This window comes from Pan paniscus, chromosome 16, assembly GCF_029289425.2.
Source record: "Pan paniscus chromosome 16, NHGRI_mPanPan1-v2.0_pri, whole genome shotgun sequence".
NCBI classification, from domain to species: Eukaryota; Metazoa; Chordata; class Mammalia; order Primates; family Hominidae; genus Pan; species Pan paniscus.
Genome location: NC_073265.2, coordinates 31380682 through 31400804, shown reverse-complemented (window position 1 = coordinate 31400804; position 20123 = coordinate 31380682). Strand labels below are relative to the sequence as shown.

The following is a 20123-nucleotide window of genomic DNA, read 5'->3' as shown; positions in this document are numbered from 1 at the left end:
CCTGATTTGCACTTGCCAGCTGGTCTCTGGGCCAGCTGTGCCAGCTTCACCTAGAGGTCTTGTTGGAAATAGCTCCGGTGTCTATTTTTCACAAACAGCCCAGTGATAACCAGGGCGCTGGGTTTGGGAACAAGAGTGCTAACCAGAGACCCCAAGAGTCTCTTGGAGAGGGACTGAGCTGCCTCCTGCCTGGGGAAATTAAGCTCCAGTCACTTCCTGGAGCATGTCAAACTCCACCTCCAGCAGGCCATCTAGCCTGAGTCCTCTGCAGAGCAGGCAGCTCCACCCTCCCAACTCAGTGCTGCCTGTCACACCTGAGCCAGCAGTTTGTGCAACCAGAGGAGCGCAGGCAGGGTTCCCTGCTGGGGCCCGGGCTGCCCAGCCATGCTTTGGGCACTCCGGCCAAGGTGGCTGGCAGACAAGATGCTGCCCCTTCTGGGGGCAGTGCTGCTTCAGAAGAGAGAGAAGAGGGGCCCTCTGTGGAGGCACTGGCGGGTAACGTACCTGAGATTACCTGGGAAACCCGGACTGGGGGAGTCCTGGGAGCTGCAGTGCCCTGTGAAGACTGAGACCAGCCCCAGCCCTGGGTTTTGAGTTGGGGTGGGACCTGTTTATTCTAGATGACCTGGCAGAGCTTAAATTAGACCTTGGCTCTTAAAAATAGCTCCCTCCGATTAGGAAATGGAGGGTTAGTTCACTTGACACTTGTCAGGGGTGGGTTGGCTTTCGCCAAGGATGCGCGAGCCTGGCTGTAGAGTCCACGGAGCTGGTGGGGTTGTGAGGGGAGAGCTTCCCTCCCAGTAGGCAGCATGCTGATGTTATCTCTCCTAAGCCCAGCTGCAATCTGCTCGGTGACTCGTCAGACCGGTACCGGCCGGCCGGTGACTCTCGGCTTCCACTCACCTGCTCGCTGCCTCCTAGACAGTCTTTGAGCCTCTGTCAGGGAGCAAGCAAGGGAGGGGGTGTCACAGTTTTCTCTTTTAATATTTAACCTTCTCAAGCACAACATTAGCACAGCTCTCACAGCTGCTCCCAAGCTAGAGTGGGGGCGCGAGGGTCTGAGGGGAGCTGCAGGTGTGTGGTGCGTGACAGCCATCGTTAGTTCAGTGAGTCCGTGCTGGATTTAGATTTGAACCCAGACCGGATGGGTTCCAGGGTCCAGACACATCACGAAGGTGCTGAACTCCCAATGCCTGGAACCCGCCAAGGTCTCCCTGCTCCCCAGCACAGAGACGTCAGTGACCCTATGCCAGGTTGCTGCTCCATGATGGGACGAGGGGAACAATGGGATGAGGGACCAGGCTCACACTAGCTGACTGAGTCCCTGGAGTTCTGTTATTGCAGCGGGAAACCTACCCATACTATGACCTCCAGGTGAAGGTGCTGAGGGCCACAAACATCCGGGGCACAGACCTGCGTGAGTGACCCCATCTCCACCCTTCTCTCTGTCCTTTCCCTGCGGCTTCCTCAGAGCTCAGGTCAGACTGGCAAACAGAGAGAGAGTGTGTGTGTGTAAGCGTATACATGGGTGAGTACAAGTGAGAGTGCATGTGTGTATACATGTGTGAGTATACATGTAGGCATCTGTGCAAGTATGTGAGTGCAAGTGTGAGTACATGTGTATACGTGTGTGTGCGTGTATATGTGGTGTAAACGTGAGTGCGAGTGTGTGGGAACACGAGTGTGTATATACGTGCGTGCAAGTGTGAGCGAGTGTGTGAGTGCAAATGTGACTGCGAGTGTGTATACACATGTAGGAGTGTGTGAGTGCAAGTGTGAGTGGAAGTGTATATATGTGTGAGTGCGAGTGTGTGTGAACGTGAGTGCGTATGTGTGTATACGTGTGTGTGCGTGTTGTGTATGTGTGTCTGTACACATGACAGTGAGTGCCAGTGTGTGTGACTGAGTACGAGTGTGTGTATACGTGTGTGCGCGCCAGTGTGAGAGTACTACACACGTGTGCGTGCAAGAGTGTGTGTGTGAGCGTGTGTGTGTGTGGAGTAGGTGGAGGGACTGGTGCTGACCATGGAGGTGAGGGCAGGCAGGGCTGGAGGGGACAGCTGTGCAGACTCGGCCTCCTCCCTGTGCCTGGGAGTGCCGCCCTGGGTGACAGTGTGAGGCCCGCTGTGTCTACAAGTCAGCATGCGCTCTCAGGGAGCTTTCCATGCCAGTGCCCACACAGGGAGGGGATTTTACTGCCTGAATCAGGCAGTAGCTGGAATTAATGGTCTGTGCTGCCATGGGATCTTTCCAACTGGCTGCCGCAGGATTTCTGTTCAGGTGAATGGGAGGTGTGTGGAATCAAGATGGAGTGAAAGACATCAAGGCTCTCCCTCCACCTCCTCACCCCACCATGCCACGTGGGTGGCTTCCCCTCCCCACTCTGCTCCTTCCCCTTCTGCCCTAGCCTACCCCAGGAAACCTTTTCAGCAATGAGAGCTTGAGGCCCCGGCCCCTCCCTGTCCTACCTGCAGTGTCCAAAGCCGACTGCTATGTGCAACTGTGGCTGCCCACGGCGTCCCCAAGCCCTGCCCAGACTAGGATAGTGGCCAACTGCAGTGACCCCGAGTGGAATGAGACCTTCCACTACCAGATCCATGGTGCTGTGAAGGTGAGGGCCAGCCAGGGGCCAGGCTGCGGGAGGGGAACTCCTCAGGCAGCTACCCTCCTGTCCTACCTCATGCTCGGACCTCCTGCCTGCCCTGTCCCCAGAACGTCCTGGAGCTCACCCTCTATGACAAGGACATCCTGGGCAGCGACCAGCTCTCTCTGCTCCTGTTTGACCTGAGAAGCCTCAAGTGTGGCCAACCTCACAAACACACCTTCCCACTCAACCACCAGGTGAGCCCACCAGTGCTGGCGGAGAGCCCAGCTGGAGGAGGGGAGGCCCAGCACAGGGCCACCAAAGAGGGGGCTCCGGTCAGCACAGGTCAAGCCTCCAAGGCAGACCTTCCTCCACCCCGCAGCCCTGACCCTATAAAGGTCTCCCTCTAATACATCTTCCTTGCATGAAACCAAAATATGAGCTCCTTGAGGGCTGTGTGTTGCCTCAGTCACAGCTGAGTTCTCAATGTCTAGAACAGCACCTGACACATATTTTGGAATAAATGAGGTTCTCCATGGAGATACCACTGCCCTCCTACGTCCATGACAAGCCACAATGCCAGTCTCCCCTTCTAGCCCCTGGAGCCAAGCAGGGCTGGCAGGCAGGAACAGCTCTGGAGGCTTTTGGAGCCTTGAAAAAATTGGTGCTCCCTCCCCCTCCATGTAGGATTCACAAGAGCTGCAGGTGGAATTTGTTCTGGAGAAGAGGTGAGTTCTGGTAGAGCCAACGCCCTCAGAGACTCAGAGATTTGAGTCAGGGCAGCTCCTAGGTGCCAGTCACCATGTCCTGCACTGGCCTTGCAGGCCTGGCCTGGAGGCAATGGCCTGGTCTTGACACCCATCTGCATGTTGGGCGGCAGGCTCGCCCTACCCCAAACCCTGCTGTGCTCCTCATGCTCTGCCCGCTGCTTCAGTCACATTATGATTGTAGAGGCCATCATGATGGGGCCAGATGTATTCTCCATGTATTCCTCATCCTTTGCAGCCAGGTGCCTGCATCTGAAGTCATCACCAACGGGGTTCTGGTGGTGAGTGGGGAAGGCGAGCTTGGCGCTGTTCTGGGCTGGGGGGCAGTGAGGAACCCGTGACGGGGCCCATCAGGCCCACTTGCCTCTGAAGGACACCCAATCCCTCCTCAGAAGGGAGACGTGCTAGGGAGGCACCTCCAGAGGGGACACCCAAGCCCTCCTCGGAGGGGAGACATGCTAGGGAGGCACCTCCAGAGGGGAAGGACAAGAAGCTGCCAGGCACTTGGTGGACAGCCCAGGACCCCAGCCTCCTACTCCCACACAGCACGTTACTCACTTGGGCCTCTGGCTGCTGAGACCACCGGAGCAGCCACTGTCATGGCCCCTCAACTCCTCCCCCTTTCCCACCAGCACCCACTTCCTCTGAGTCTGGGGAGAGGGACTAGGTATGACCTTGGGCTGCTGTAAAAGATTCCTACCCGCGAGGCCCAGGTCCTGGGAGGGCTGTTTCCCAGACCCTGCCCCAGGAACTCCTCCCTCCCTCCATCCTGGCTGGGGCCATGGCTGTTTCCCAGACCCTGCCCTAGGCACTCCTCCCTCTCTCCATCCTGGCTGGGGCCGTGGGCTGTCTGGCTCCCACAGGCCTCTGCTTTCCTCAGGCTCACCCCTGTCTGAGAATCCAGGGCACACTCCGGGGAGATGGGACAGCCCCACGGGGAGAGTACGGTGAGTCTGCTCAGCGGCCTTGGGTCTTTTGCCTTCTCTCCTGGGGTTGGAACTACTGATGTCAAGGAGGTGGGTCTGGGGCAGGAAGTTCTTAAAGTTTTCATTGCTCAAAGCCAACTAACGATGGGATGGATTGTTCACTGGAGGCAGTGAACAACCTGTCCCTGGAAGTGTTCGAGCAAAGAGGTTGTATCCGCCCAACTATTGCTCTACAACAAACACTCACATGATCTCAGTGGCATACAAGCAGCATTTATTTGGCTCACACAACTGGCGGTCAGCTGGGCTGGGCTTGGCGGGGGTGGCCCAGCCCTGTGCCATGCGTCTCTCCTCTGCCTCCTGTGACAAGCCCATTAGCCTGGGCATGTTCTCAAGGCATCAGCAGAGGAACAAGAGAGCAAGCCCAACTGAGTAAGCGCTTGTTAAGCCTGGTCACAGCCTGGCCACTACCTAACATGTTATTGGCCAAAACAGGGTTGAACTCAAAGCTGGAGGGCAGGGTATATAGTTGGCCTCTTTAGCGGGAGGAGCTGAAGTCACATGGCAGAATGAGAATACAGGGGAAATGAAGAACTGGGGTTGTCAAACCCAGTGCCACAGAGGGCAGCCACCCAGGCAGGGGAGTCCAGATGTGGGATAGCAGCAGTGGCTGTGTGACAGCGAAGGCCCCTTCCAGTGCTGACAGCCTGAGCCTGCAGGATGAGTCCTGCCCAGGGAACCCTGAGCGCTCACTCTGAGGCAGTCCCTGGGCTAAGCATTTTAATGTGTCTTATAATCCTCCTAACAACCCTGTAAAGCAGGCACAATCAGTATCCTCTAATTCATGAGACTGAGGCCCAAAGAAGACACTTGCTCACGGGCACACAGCCAGTAAGTAGTAGAGCCAGGGTCAAACCCAGGTCGGTGACACTCCGCTTCTCTCAACCACGGATTATATGGTTTCTTCTTATGAATAGCACGTCTCCATCTCAGTCCATAGGCCTTGGCATGAATAAAATATCACTTTCCTTATTTTCTTGAATTCCCTCCCCATGCTTGGTCATGTCGAGTCTCCGGGCCTCATCTAGTGCAAGGAGGGGCTGTAGGGCAGGGACTTCTCTGGACCTCTCATCCCTCAGTGTCTGCTGTCCTCGCATACTTTGGGTCTCTGTTGCTTCCATGTTGTGTTAGGGGCTGGGACTTCTCCTGGGAGGCTGTCTGCGGCCCCTTCTGCCCGGATGTCATGTGCAGCCATTTCTCTCTGGGGTCTGGCCTCCTCCCCAGAAAGCTGCTGGGAAGCTGGGCAGGGAGCTCCGGAGCCCACAAGCCTACCCCCTCACTCCTCCCAGCCTGGGCCTCATCTTCCAGTCTGGGCTAGCCCTCCGCCGCTTCTCCAGGACGTGCATCTCTCTGTACCCACGCATCCCATTCTTCCTCCTCCCGCCTCTACAAACCTTCCTCTCCCAACGTTCTACACTTGGAAACAAAGGCCAGAACAACTTGCAGCCTACTGGTTTTCTCTTGGGCCACAAACCTCCAACACAGTGAGTAAAGAGGCTGAAGTGGGGCAAGCGGGAAACCACCGCCTGAAAACTGCTCATTCTTATGATAAACATAGAATCATCTCAAATCATCAGCCCCACAGGCTCTGGGCAGGGCCCCTCTCCCTCCCCGCTCCCTGCCTTCCCCTCCAGGCATTTGTGTGCTTCCCACCCTTCCCAAGTCCCAGTTCTGACCAGGGCAGGCTAGAGGACCCAAGAGTCCTTCCGGAGGCTTTCTTTATGAGCAGTGCTCAAGAGAGAGCAGGGCGATAGGAGCTGGCATTTCCTAGGGGAAGAGAAGGGAGGGGTTGCTGCTGGGGCGCTGCCAGCATAAGCCGCACAGACACAGACCCACCCCCTCACCTGCGCACCCACCTGGGCCCTCTGCTCTCAGGCTCCAGGCAGCTCCAGCTGGCAGTGCCTGGGGCCTACGAGAAGCCACAGCTCTTGCCCCTGCAGCCTCCCACAGAGCCAGGCCTCCCACCCACCTTTACCTTCCACGTGAACCCAGTGCTGAGCTCCAGGCTACACGTGGAGCTGATGGAGCTGCTGGCGGCTGTGCAGGTGAGTGTGCCGCCAGGATGGTCGGTAGATCCAACTCAGCCCAGACCGGCATTCCAGGGCCACATTGGGGGAGACTTTTCTTCCCTGCTGGAGAGCTTCTTGGGTGTTTTCTTCTCCACAGAGTGGCCCCAGCGCGGAGCTGGAGGCTCAGACCAGCAAGCTGGGCGAGGGGGGCATCCTGCTCTCCTCTCTGCCCCTAGGCCAGGAGGAACAGTGTTCTGTGGCCCTGGGGGAGGTAAGGCTCTGTCTGGGTGCCAGAGGGACCCCTGCCTGCTCTCTGTGACCACCAAGAGAGGTCTGGAGGAGGGACCCAAGAGGGTGGCTGGATCAGGTCAGTCCAGAGGTCAGTTATGATGTCCACATCGGGCCAGAGATCGCAGGGCCGCAGGGGCTGCAGGTGGGGGAGCCATTTCCCTGGGAGAATCCTGCTCAGAGAACTCAGGGTTGGGGCTGCTGTGTCTTTCAGGGCCAGGAGGTGGCTCTGAGCATGAAGGTGGAAATGAGGTGAGTGGGACTCCAGGCAGAAGGCCTCTTGGGGCTGGGCTAGAAGTGCGGGGACATACCCCAACGTGCTCCATTCTCTTGCCCAAGAAGCTCAGGCCGTGGGGTGGGGATGACACTTTTCCCTCCCTGGTTCTGGTGCTGGTGGGCGGATCCCTTGGACCTGCTCCTGTGAAAGACCTGGGCTGGGCCCAAGGCTCTCCTCCACTGGACAGTCACCCAGAACCCCCCACCGCCACCCCACCCCACTTGAGGCAGCTCCGGGGACCTAGACCTACGCCTTGGCTTTGACCTCTGTGACGGGGAGCAGAAGTTTCTGGACAGGAGGAAGCAGGTCGTGTCCAAGGCCCTGCAGCAAGTGCTGGGATTGAGTGAGGCTCCGGACAGTGGCCAGGTACAGAATGGAGGAGGAGCTGGACCCCAGAGCCTCTAGGACCAAATCAAGCCTCTTCCCTTGAGAGGACCAGCATGGCTAAGAGGGGCCAGAGGAGGTTGGCCTGTTGGCCTGAGCTGTGGGCACCATCGGCAGAGCTAGGACCCCATATGGGACTAGGGCCTAACAGCCCTGGCCAAAGCTGGATGTCTTGGTCTATGTGGGCTGCCGTAACAAAACCCCACAGACTAGGTGGCTTAAATGACAGAAATGACTTTTCTCTCAGTTCTGGGGGCTGGAAGTCCGAGATGAAGGTGTCATCATCAGGGTTGGTTTCTGCTGGGTTCCCTCTCCTCTTCCTGGTGGAGCTGTCTCGCCGTGTCCTCATGTGGCCCTTCCTCTGTGCATGTGTGCAGAGCGTGCGCCTTGGGGTCTCCTCCTCCTCTTCTAAGGACCCCAGTCCTATCAGTTGAAGGCCCTACCCTTACTCACTTCACCTTTATTACCTCCTTGTAGGCCCTGTTTCCAAATACTGTCACATTGGGGGTTAGGGCTTCAACACAGGAATTTGGAGGGGGACAGTTGAGTCCGTAACGTGATCAAAGGGATGTGGAGGTTGGGGGGTTCCTGGGATCCTCTGGGTATAGAGACAGCCAGCCTGTGGCCGGGAGGCAGGAGGAAAGGCGTGCTGACAGAGGGACTTACAGGGGATCAGGAATAGGCTGCCAGCTTCCTCCAGGCTGCCTGAGTCCTCAGGAGACTCTGTCACTGTGGCCCAGCGCTGACAAGCCTAGATCGTTCATTGGGGCAATATGTATGCCCTGTCTGTGCTAGGTGTCTGCTCTGTCTCATCCAGCACTCTGAAGCGACAGCGCCTTCTGTGAGCAGTGGCCAGGGAGCATTTTTTCAAGACAGGAGACGAAAAGAGAACAGGGAAAAGAACAAAAATCCAGAGTGGAATGAGCGAAATCTTACTGGGAAAGCTAAGCAACCAAAAGCATGGACTCTGACCCCTCAGGCACCTCCGATCCTGAGACCTTAAAACCTCTGGGCACCTTTGGTGCCTGGGGGCAGGTCTAGGCTGCTTGCTGGCCTTTGTCACTTTAGCTCAGTGGTGCTCAACGGGGGACAATTTAGTTCCTCCCCACCGCACCCCTGGGGACATTCGTCCATGTGTAGAGATCGATTTCATTGTTGCTGCTGGGGAAAGGGGAGGTGGAGGGAGGCTGCTGACTTCTACTGGGTAGAGGGGGCCAGAAATGCTGCTAAACATCCTACAACACACAGGACAGTCCCCACAGCAAAGAGCTACCTGGTCAAGAATATCGAGAGTGCCACGGTTGAGAGGAACCTGCTGTAGCTGATTTTGGGGAATCAGATGTACCTTCCAGGTCTATATCTTCCAGGTCGAATGGTTAAGGGCTATCTCTGGAGCCATACTGCTTAGGTGTGAGAGCTCATCACTTAATAACTGTATGATCTTGGGCACATTATTTAACCTTCCCGTGCCTCAGTTTCAACATCTGGAAAATGGGGTTCTCTCTCTTTTTTTTTTTTTTTTTTTTTTTTGAGACGGAGTCTCGCTCTGTCGCCCAGGCTGGAGTACAGTGGCGAAATTTCAGCTCACTGCAAGCTCCGCCTCCCGGGTTCACGCCATTCTCCTGCCTCAGCCTCCAGATAGCTGGGACTACAGGTGCCCGCCACCATGCCCGGCTAATTTTTTTGTAGTTTTAGTAGAGACGGGGTTTCACCGTGGTCTCGATCTCCTGACCTCATGATCTGCCCGCCTCGGCCTCCCAAAGTGCTGGGATTACAGGCGTGAGCCACTGTGCCCAGCCGAAAATGGGGTTCTCATTGGGTTGCTGTGAGGATTCAATGAGATAATACGTGTAAGACTCTTAGAATAATGTCCTACATGTATAGGCAGTAATACGTAAATGATGGTGGTAGTCGGAGTCGTTATCCTTGTTATTATTGTACCCAGGTGCCTGTAGTGGCTGTGTTGGGTTCCGGGGGTGGAACCCGAGCCATGTCTTCTCTGTACGGCAGCCTGGCAGGGTTGCAGGAGCTCGGCCTTCTAGACACTGTGACCTACCTGAGTGGGGTCTCTGGGTCTACCTGGTAAGTGAGGTGGGGGCAGGGCACAGGGTAAAGGAGACCCCACAAAGTGTGGGGTTGTGACCTGGTGATCTTAAGGAGTCCCTGAGGGGCTGGGATCCTGCCTCCAAGGGTGTTAGGAGGGGCAGGAAGAGGCTGAGTCCCAAGCGCCCCTCTGAGTTGGGTTGTTTGCAGGGCAGCAGTGCAAGTGGTGGGGGTGGAGGGCCACTCACAGACTCTGCACCCCTCTCTCCCGTGGCTGTGCTCTCCTGCCCCTGACTCAGGCACACCTCCAATCCCCAGGTGCATCTCCACACTCTACAGGGACCCAGCCTGGTCCCAGGTGGCCTTGCAGGGCCCCATTGAGCGTGCCCAGGTTCACGTCTGCAGCAGTAAGATGGGAGCTTTGTCCACGGAGCGGCTACAGTACTACACTCAGGAACTGGGGGTCCGGGAGCGCAGTGGCCACAGCGTGTCCCTCATCGACCTCTGGGGCCTCCTTGTTGAGTATTTCCTGTACCAGGAGGTGAGAGAAGAGCCAGAAGGAAATACATAGGCTCCTCTCCACTCCTTCCACCCGCCCCTTGCTTCTGCCTCATCCCTCAGGCTAAGATCTGATTTACAAAGCTGTTCCTGAGCTCTCGGCTCCCCTGGGGCCAGGAGTGTGACTCCAGGGTGGGCTGGTACCATTTTGCCTCCCTAGCTCCTAACCCCTGGGGAGGAGGAGCCTGGCCCGCAGCGCTCAGCTCTGGGTGCATATTAGAATCACCGGCACAGCTTTTCAAACACACCCATGCCTTGGCCCCCCTTCCAGAGAGAGTGATTTTAGTTGTTCTCAGGATGTTTTGAAAGTGATTTCAGCCCACACCTGGAAGTGAGGCCCAGCGCCACACCCACTTCTCAGCCAATTCCGCCATAACTCACTCCGCCTGGCTGCTCCTGGAACTTCAGACCCAGCTGCAGTTCCAGGCGATAAGATTCGGAGCTGCTCCCCACCACCCCGTGTGTGGAGATCAGTTGTGGGTGGATATCACAAGTGATTTCTCATTTCTAAGTAAATAATACATGTTTTCTAGTAATTTATTTTTTAAAGAAATTGGACTGGCTTTTCAAGGATTCCTTTAACCATGTCACCCTGACTCCCTGGTGTTCTGATACGCTGTTTTGAATAGTAAAGAAGGAGGGAGGGTGTTCCCACAGTCCCTGGAATTGTACAGACCCACAGTGGGCTCCCCTTGGCTGCGGCCTGAAGCCTGTCCCTCAGAGGGCTGTCCTTACGGCACTAGCCTTGGCGACCCAAAGCCTCTCTTGTGGGCACGCCACGCCCTGCAGGGTGCCGGCTCCAGGCCACGGGGATGGGGAATGGAACTCCTGAAAGGCCAAGCTGCCTCCCTTATTTCCTGCCCAGGAGAACCCTGCCAAGCTGTCTGACCAACAGGAGGCGGTCCGCCAGGGTCAGAACCCTTACCCCATTTACACCAGCGTCAACGTCCGCACCAACTTGAGTGGGGAAGATTTTGCAGGTGCCTGGGTGTGGAGACGAAGGAAGGAGGTAGAGGAGGTGGGGAGGAGGAGGTGAGAGGCCAGGGTGATCAGGGTACCCAGAGGAGGTGGTTGCACCTTGGAGCACAGCGGGGCTGCTGCTTCTTCCTGTCATTGTCAAGGCTAAGATTCCTGCTTGGGCACAAGCACCGTGGTGGGAAGCCCCTGGTGACTTTCCCTTCACTCGGGCCCCTAGAGTGGTGCGAGTTCACGCCCTATGAGGTTGGCTTCCCCAAGTACGGGGCTTATGTTCCCACCGAGCTCTTCGGCTCAGAACTCTTCATGGGACGATTGCTGCAGCTCCAGCCTGAACCCCGGATCTGTTACCTGCAAGGTGAGTCGAGGCTGGAGGGCTGGGGACAGGCAGGTGCCGGGGCCAGGCCCTGACGTGGGGTGGGGCCCTGACTGTCTCCTTAGGTATGTGGGGCAGCGCCTTTGCCACCAGCCTGGATGAGATCTTCCTAAAGACCGCCGGCTCGGGCCTCAGCTTCCTGGAGTGGTACAGAGGCAGTGTGAATATCACAGGTGAGGGTAGCGACCCCGAGCCCCTCCCACACCACATTCCAGCAACAGGGCCCTGGCAGAGACAAGAAGAATGAGGGAGGGGACAGAGAAGGACTTGGCTGTCCCACTGGATTTGGGGAAGTCCTGAGGAAATGACTTCTAGCTTAGGGTGTCTAGATGCCCAGAGGTGTGATCAAGCCACACCTCTGAGTTCTCTGTTCTGGGATCCAATTAGGTCCACTCGGTGCAGGACTACTGGATATTGGGTTGATACTCTGTCTGCCCCTCTTCAGTGGCTCCTCTTCAGCCTGGTCCTTAAATGGCTCATGGGGGCCCCACGGTGCAGAGCACCCTTCCCGCTTTTCTCCCCTGGATCACTTTTGCTCTGTTCTTCAGTTCAGCTCAGATGTCGTTTTCTCAGACATCCCTTTTCCACTCCATCCCTCCAGGATGCCCGAGAATCTTACCACCGTGGTCCCCTAGGACCATGTGCACATCCCTGTCGTCGTCCTTACCCCGGAGCATTGTCATCATTTATTCTCTCTTTATGTGACTTTCCCCCACAAGTAGGCCGTGCACCTGGGAGGGCCAGGGCAGGTCCCATTCACCTTCGCAGCCCTCATGCCTAGTGCAGTGCTGGGCATAGTAATTGCTCAGTCAGTGTTTAATGGACGAAGTTCTGATTGGAAGCTGTAGACTCAAACTTTATTTTCGGAAGGGTGGAAGATAAATTATTATTTAGTAAATACAATGCTATAGGCAGTTTTCAAAACATAGAGGATACAAAAGAAAAAGTCGTTTCAAAGTGGTTCGATGAAGCATTGGTCAGAGGCTTGGGAGGTGGGGTCAGGGAGGAGGAGGGATGTGGGGAGGGCTCACTGTTGGGGAGGGGCACCCCTGAACTATAAGGACCACTGGGCAAAAGAGGATGCCACTTCTCCCTCTATTTCACTGTCCCGCCCCTGTCTAGACGACTGCCAGAAGCCTCAGCTGCACAACCCCTCGAGGCTGCGAACGAGGCTCCTCACCCCGCAGGGGCCCTTCTCCCAGGCTGTGCTGGACATATTCACCTCCCGCTTCACTTCCGCCCAGAGCTTTAACTTCACCCAGGGTCTCTGCTTGCACAAGGACTATGTGGCTGGCAGGGAGTTCGTGGCCTGGAAAGGTGGGTGCTGCCTTGGGTGGGAGGTGGGGGGCTTCCCTTCCTGCCTGCGCCTCTGGCTCACTGGAGCCAGTGCTGGCTTTGGGCTGGGGGTTGAGGTGTGGTCTCCTGCTGCCTATGGGCTGATGCAAAGTGACTCTAAATACTGCTGGAAGTTGGAAGGCAGGGCCAAGGGCTTGGGGCAGGAGTCTCCATGGCTGTCAGAGAGAACTCTACAGACAGAAGGCAAATGTGAATGCAAATACAGAAGCAGTTGCTAGCAAGAGTAACTGCATTTGTCCCTGTGCGTACACATGGGTTCCTTGCAGACACACACCCGGACGCCTTCCCCAACCAGCTCACCCCCATGCAGGACTGCCTGTACCTGGTGGACGGAGGCTTTGCCATCAACTCTCCGTTCCCACTGGCTCTGCTGCCTCAGAGAGCAGTGGACCTCATTCTGTCCTTTGACTATTCCTTGGAAGCCCCTTTTGAGGTGAGCTGGGAGGCAGGGATGTGGGGAGCACCTGCAGTGAGTGGACAGAAAGGGTGAGGGAGGAGAGGAGGGGAAAGAAGGCTCTGGTGAGGGGGACTGGCTGGGTGTGTGGGGATTGCCCTTTGTGGACGGCCTGGGTTCTACTCTGTGTGTGAGGGGGCTGCCTTCTGAACGCTGTTGGCAGCACAGGTCTCCCAGTTGCAGGAGAATTGCTGAGATTATGGTGGGCGTGGGAAGAGGAGGCCAAAGAGGGTCCCCAGGAATCTTCTAGCCTCATCCATAGAAGATCCCCCAGTTCTAGACTCTGCCCGTTCATGACAGATTTCCCCACTCCAGCTTGGACCTGAGTCTGCGGCCCCTTTGTTACCATGGTAACAACAGAGCCATGAGGGTCCCCTCTGATGCAGAAGCCCTGCAGCAAGTCCCTCCAACTCTGCTGGGTGGTGGACGGACGCCCCCATTCCCATGTGGGTGCTGGTGGTGCTGCTGGAGCAGCCCTTCCTTCTTTGGTCTCCTCTTTGTCCTGGGTCCAGTGAGATCCTGGGATTGACTGGGGATTGATGAAGCCTCTTCTGACATGGACCTTCTGTAATTGTCGCGTGTCAACCTTGTGAAACTGACATCAGCTTCTAATAGGGAGCAGAGAGGGGTGAGAGAAGGGAAGACCATGGTGGTTCCTGGAGGACCATGGCGGAATGCTGTTGAGGCAGTGGATGATTGATTGTTGATCATTATTGATTATTGTTAATCTTCACAACACCACTGGATGAGGAGCTTTTTTTTTTTTTTAGACGGAGTCTCACTCTGTCACCAGGCTGGAGTGCAGTGGTGCAATCTTGGCTCGCTGCAACCTCTGCCTCCTAGGATCAAATGATTCTCCTGCCTCAGCCTCCCGAGTAGCTGGGACTATAGGCACACACCACCATGCCCAGCTAATTTTTGTATTTTTAGTAGAGACAGAGTTTCACCATGTTGGCCAGGGTGGTCTTGATCTCTTGACCTCATGATCTGCCAGCCTTGGCCTCCCAAAGTGCTGGGATTACAGGCATGAGCCACCATGCCCGGCCGGAAGTTTAAAAATTTTTTATTTTACACATGAGAAACCAGCTCAGAAAGGAGCTGTCACCTCCCTGAAGTCACTCAGCTAGTCAGAAACAGAGCTGGCATTGAAGCCTGGGTGTGTGTGAGTCCAGGGCGGCAGGGAGTGGCCAGGGTGGAGGAAAGGCAGAGTCAGAGGCTTGCTCCTGCTCAGGTCTTGAAGATGACAGAGAAGTACTGCCTGGACCGAGGAATCCCCTTCCCTAGCATCGAGGTGGGCCCTGAGGACATGGAGGAGGCCCGTGAGTGCTATCTGTTTGCCAAGGCTGAGGACCCCCGCTCCCCCATTGTGCTGCACTTCCCCCTTGTTAACCGTACCTTCCGCACACACCTGGCCCCAGGTAAGGGAAGCTCCAGGCCTGGGACTGACCCACAGAGCCCTGGGATGGTGATGGGACGCTGTTCTGAGGGTGGTTTCCCTGGAGAATGTCACTAAGCACACCTCCTGGTGGGCCTGAGCTGGCCCCTGTGGCCCTCTGCTCCCTGGGTCTCAGCGTTCAGATGGGGCCAGCCCCTCCTGGGGGGTCTGAGAGCTGAGATGTGGCCCAAGCAGGGCCCGCATGGAGCCAGCCAGGTGTCCTGCACAAGGAAGACTTCTGGGCTGTTCCAGCCAGTTCCACAGAGGGCTCCATCCTGGCCTCTCCTCTGCTTCCCCCACCCACAGGTGTGGAGCGACAAACAGCTGAGGAGAAGGCCTTTGGGGACTTTGTCATCAACAGGCCAGACACCCCCTATGGCATGATGAACTTCACCTATGAGCCCCAGGACTTTGATCGGCTGGTGGCCCTCAGTCGATACAACGTCCTGAACAATGTGGAGACCTTGAAGTGCGCCCTCCAGCTGGCTCTGGACCGGCACCAGGCTCGGGAGAGGGCAGGGGGCTGACCAAGGCAGGAGGCGGAGGACTGTGACAGAGAGGAGACACACTGCTCATGGTCAGGGCTTGTAGAGGGAGGAGCGATGGGGACTCTGTGCAGGATCTGCTTCCTTTCTCTCCAGGACCTGCCTCGAGGTGCCCCAGGCCCCGGAAAGCTCTTGCAGAATTGCAGCTTGGACTGGGGCAGGGCTCTCCTTGTGTGTTTTTGGAGAAGATGGGCAGTAGATCGCTCCAGGGGCTCTTGGGGATGTAGGGCAGAAGAGAACAGCACTCATTTCACAGCGGGGTGTGGAGAGAATCAGGTGAGCCACAGGGCCCACCCCAGACACAGAAGGACCTCAGAGGGCCCAGGTCCTCAGACCCACACAGAACAGGGGCTGAGGGCACCGAGAAGCCAGCTGTCCTCCTTACACTGAGATGGAAAGCAGAGATGCATCCATCCACACTTCCTGCAGAGCGGCCCAAGCCCCAACCCCACCTCGAGCTCCTGGATGCACTGCTATCAAGAACAATGAGGGGCTGAGGGGATGGCCAGCCTATGTTGCTGACTCCATCATCCTAACCCTCCTTCTGCCTTCTGGTCTCCTCGTGCCTCCTCCCAGATCACCCTTCTCTTCCCAGCGCCCTAAAGCCTGTGGGGTGATGTCCCATTCTGGCTGCTCCAGGTGGGAGATGTGCGCGTGTCTCCCTGCCAGTTACCCAGGCTTCGCTCTTCGAACCTGGACCACAGTCTCTGGTGATGTGTGTAGTGGCCACATCAGGCAAATATAGTCTCACCATTCCTAGGAGCTAAATGGGTGTGTCTAGAAGGGGCATCTGTTCATCGGGGGAGAGGTGTGCACCTGTATGTGGGGCAGGAGGGTGTGCAAGTTCCTGGAGGTGGGTTACTCCAAGGCATGGGCAGTGCAGAGGGAGCCTCGCCTGGGCTCTTGCCTCTTTCCCAGATGCATCCAATGGGTCTTGGCAAATTTTGTTTCTCACTCTCCCTCTTCTCCATTTCCCCTGACCCGCCAGGGACTCTCCAAATACCTAGAACCTCTCTAGTGTGGGCAGCCCTCAGATTTGTGAAGAGGAGATCCCGTTCTGGCCAGGCCCTCTCCATCTGGCCACAGCCTCTGCAGCATATGCCTCCAGTGCTGAGCTGCCTAGGAGCCTGCAGCAGCACTTGAGACCTTGTTCCTTCTGCCCCCTGTCCCAGGGGCTCCCTCTTGGCTGCACCCCCTGCTCCATGCTCTCTCACACAGACACGCTGTCAGGAACACCTGTGCTGGGAAGCCTCACCTGTCCTGAGTCTGGAAAGAAGACTAGTTCTGGCTTCCAGGTTGGGGAAGGGTGACTGGAGCCCAGCCTGTGTCTTGGCCTGGCCTGGGATCTGCAGCCCTCCAGCTGGCATGAGTTGCGAGGGCTGGGGGAGCCAGTTATTTGGGCTGGCATGAGGTGGGGACACCTCAGTTCTCCTCTGCCTCCTCACCACGGCTGCCTGTCACAGGCCACGGCCCCTCCCCTTGGTTCAGCAGTGAGAGGTTTATCTGGGAGTTTATCTGGCTCCTGCTGTGGCCATTGTCATCAACACTGCTGTGCCTGCTGTCATCAATAACTTGTTAGTAAAACCTTCATAGGGTTCACAGCTCAGAACTGCACAGCGTTCACAACTTAGAATCTGTGGTGTTTCTTCAGTGCCCATTAGAGCCTCAGGCTGTCTCTGGCTCCTAGAAAGTCATTCTACCATCTGTTTTGTTCACTGCTGTATCCTCAGTGCCTAGAGCAGCAGTTGATACATGGTAGGTGCTCAGTAAATATTTGATAAATGAATGGGAACCTACATTCTAAGAGACAGATCGTCACCCACCAACCACAAAAAAGCATGCAATGCTTTCATGATTCTTAACCCATGTGGACTTTTTGAAGAGCTGATATAAACCACAGACCCTCTCCCAAGAAAAAGGCATACACACACACATGGAAAGTTGCTTACAACAAGGTCTCTGCTTCAGCTATGTGATCAGCAGCCCCAGGGTTGCAGAGGCCAGCGTCTGTCCCCGCAGGCCAGCAAGGCTTGTGAAGGAGGCAAACGTGGGCTTGTGCAGAGTGGGCGGGGACCTTCTCACACAGAAGTGTAGGCAATGCCACTTGTGCTCAGATAAGGTTTGGGAGGAGACTGGGACAAGATCAAGGGCAGGGGGCAGGAGGCTGGGCTAGTGCTGTGGCCCAGATATTGGCCAGAGGTGCAGGGAGGATCTCAGCCGGGGATGGGGAGGCTCCAACAAGACTGAATCTGGGAGCCACGCAGAGCAAGAAGCCAGGGGAGGGGCCGAAGGTAACCTGGCCAGTTTAATGTCTGCTCCTCAGGAGAGATCTGAGTCTTTACCTCATTCCCAACCCTTATCTGAGATGGCTGGAAATAAGCTTCAGGGTCCTGAAGGTGACAGAGTTGGAGGGATTTGTCCAGAAGAGCAAGCATGGTTTCCCTTGAAGCTGGGTAGAAACACAGGAGCAGGGACATCATTCATCAACTTGTCAGAGCTCCTCATGAGGCAAGGGAAGAAAAAGGGGGCCACAAGTGTAGGAGATTGGTCAGAGTGGTGGGAGAAGCCATAGGGAAAGGAGCAGGCCTTCTGAAAGGTTGGAAGGCTCTGCATAGCTTTGGAGGAGAATAGCTAAAGACAGCTGTTCTATAACCCTGAGGCAGAGGGCAAGGAGTAGGTACAAGGGAGTGTGGGGGAATTTATCTTAAACAGGCTTGTTTACTTCTGTTGACCAGGAACTGACCTTTGATCATCTACGCCCATGACCTTCCCTGAAAGGGGAACAATAAATGTTAATTACCTCCAGTGTTTGCTCCAGGCTTTTGGCATTGTGCCTGCACTGAATAAAAGCAAGCAGCTCCAGCTTCTCAGGGCTGCACTTTGGCCACTTGAGCTGGGCAGTCCCCTAGCTGCTCTTACACTGCATACCTGTGTCTGAGTACACATTTCATCCACTGCTCAGCCAGGGTCGCTCCTCAGTGAGGAGGTATCTGAGTCCTTACCTCATTTCCAACCCTTGTCTGAGATGGCTGGAAATAAGCTTCAAGGTCCTGAAGGTGACAGAGTTGGAGGGATTTGTCCAGAAGAACAAGCATGGTTTCCCTTGAAGCTGGGTAGAAACACAGGAGCAGGGGCATCATTCATCAACTTGTCAGAGCCCCTCATGAGAGAAAAAGGGGGCCACAAGCCTGTCACATAGGGCTGCACAGGTTGTGCACTGCACAACTTCAGGGGATCCTGTTCACATGAACTGATGATGTGAATTTGTCTCTTGGAGTTGTGTGACCTAGCAGCCCTGGGAGCACAGCCTCAACTGAGTATGAGGACAGAGGCTGGTTCAAATATCAGGCCCCCTGGTTCCTTCGATGCAGCTCGGCATTCACAAGAATCTCCTGCAGAAAATCGAAGAGCAAGTATCCTTTCCATTCCTTGGATGGTGCAGCACTGGGAGAAGGGCCTCAGGTACTGGCAGGTGGCTGGTGGGCATGGGTAACCCCCGCCTTCTCTGAGCCCAGGCCATGCAGCTAACATTGCTCAGTTGGTGGTGGTAATCAGCTGAGGGTTTAAATGAAATTTCCTTCATTTCAGATGAAACCATTCTTGCAGAGGAGAAAAGCAGGGCACACTGCATACCCTGCAGGAATCTATCTTTCCCTAGCACCTCTGTCCTGTAAAACTCCACAGGGACACCCAACAAACGGGGCAAGGAGTCCTGGAATTTTCTCCATGAAGGACAGGGGTCTGTAGGGGGCTGTCCTGGGAGTCAGGGAGGCTGTTAACCACTAGAGGTCAGGGCTGGGGACTGATTTTTTTTTCCTATTAGGAAAGCTGAGGCACAGGAAATATTAAGCGGTGAATGACTCACTATGTTAAAAAGCCAGTTACTTTAGTAAGATTTAGGTCTTGGTTTTGAAAAAGATGTACAGTTGCTTTTCGACTTACAATGAGGTTACATCTCAACCCATTGGAAAGTCAAAAAATTGTAAGTCAAACCATTCAGTTGGGGACCATCTGGATAAATATGTAATAAAGGCCACTGTTTTAAAAGTCTACCAACACTAGGTGGGGAGCTTTGGCAAAGTAAGTGGTAAAAGGAGGCGAAGTTGGAGAAAGAGGAAAAGACAAAGGGGAGGAAAATATGAGTAAGGAAGAGAAGGGATGGGGAGCTACCCAGAAGGGGGGCCCCCCGGGTGGGGAGAGGCAGGCAGGTGCTCTTGAGAGAGGCTCTGGCTGATTTGCTGGCATCCACAAGTCCTCGTGGCTCTTTATCCTTTGACCCCAGAGTGATGGATCTCACCTGGGCTGCACATTGAATTCACCTGGGGAGCTTTAAATGCCTGATGCCTGGCCTGGCTCTGCTTGGTCTACTGCAGGGCATCTTTGTCATCCCACCACCCCCACTGGGCTCCTCTAGACCGTGGTGGCTGAGGCTTCCACAGGAGGGTCCAGGTGGCCCTTGCTTGTGCATCGTCTAGTTCGGGTTGGTACCGTTGAAGCCCCTTCTTGCTTTTCCTTCCTCCCTCTGGCCTCAGCGCTTCTGCTGTCCTTGTCCTCCTGTCCTCTCTTCGGGTCCCTGAGCACTGCCAGAATTTCCTGGAGGCACCTTAAGTCCTCTAAGGGCCTATAGATTTTCAGTTCCATCTTGGTTACCAGGAAACACTGTGCCGTGCCCCAGGTCTCCTTTCACTCCCCACCCCAACCTCTCCATTTATTTTACCATCACTGGGTTTCAAAGCAAGTCCTGGGGCTTGAGACACACTTGTTTTCTGTTTGCCATGCTTCGTGTTTCTCCCCTGCCTTCCTGCTTTCTGGTTTGATTTTTTTCTTTTCCCCTCTGCTGGTTTGAATGTTATGCATCCTATTTCCACCATTCTGGTGGTTCCTCTTGTCAATTTCATTGACGTATCATTTATATGCAATAGCACACATTCATTCTAAGTGTACAGTAAGTGTACAAGAGAGTAAGTGCACAGTTCAATGAATTCTGATTTATATACATGTGTAACTACCACCACAGTCACGATATGGAACATTTCCATCACCCAAAATGTTATCTTGCGTTCCGTCCCAGTCAGTTTCCCCACTC

At 55.5% G+C, this 20123-nt stretch overlaps 1 protein-coding gene across 1 annotated transcript; it reads left to right on the top strand.

Moving 5' to 3' along the window:
* The first annotated feature begins 297 nt into the window (after positions 1 to 297).
* PLA2G4F (phospholipase A2 group IVF) lies at positions 298 to 17962 on the top strand. The gene is made up of 20 exons (XM_003805612.7): positions 298 to 495; positions 1345 to 1417; positions 2475 to 2611; positions 2713 to 2841; positions 3272 to 3312; positions 3590 to 3632; positions 4232 to 4298; positions 6213 to 6382; positions 6504 to 6617; positions 6849 to 6886; positions 7142 to 7277; positions 9241 to 9377; positions 9657 to 9879; positions 10762 to 10876; positions 11092 to 11229; positions 11313 to 11420; positions 12370 to 12564; positions 12870 to 13036; positions 14289 to 14475; positions 14799 to 17962. The coding sequence occupies exons 1-20, from the start codon at positions 385 to 387 to the stop codon at positions 15017 to 15019; spliced, it is 2550 nt and encodes an 849-aa protein (XP_003805660.1). The 5' UTR covers positions 298 to 384; the 3' UTR covers positions 15020 to 17962.
* Positions 17963 to 20123: the final 2161 nt, after the last annotated feature.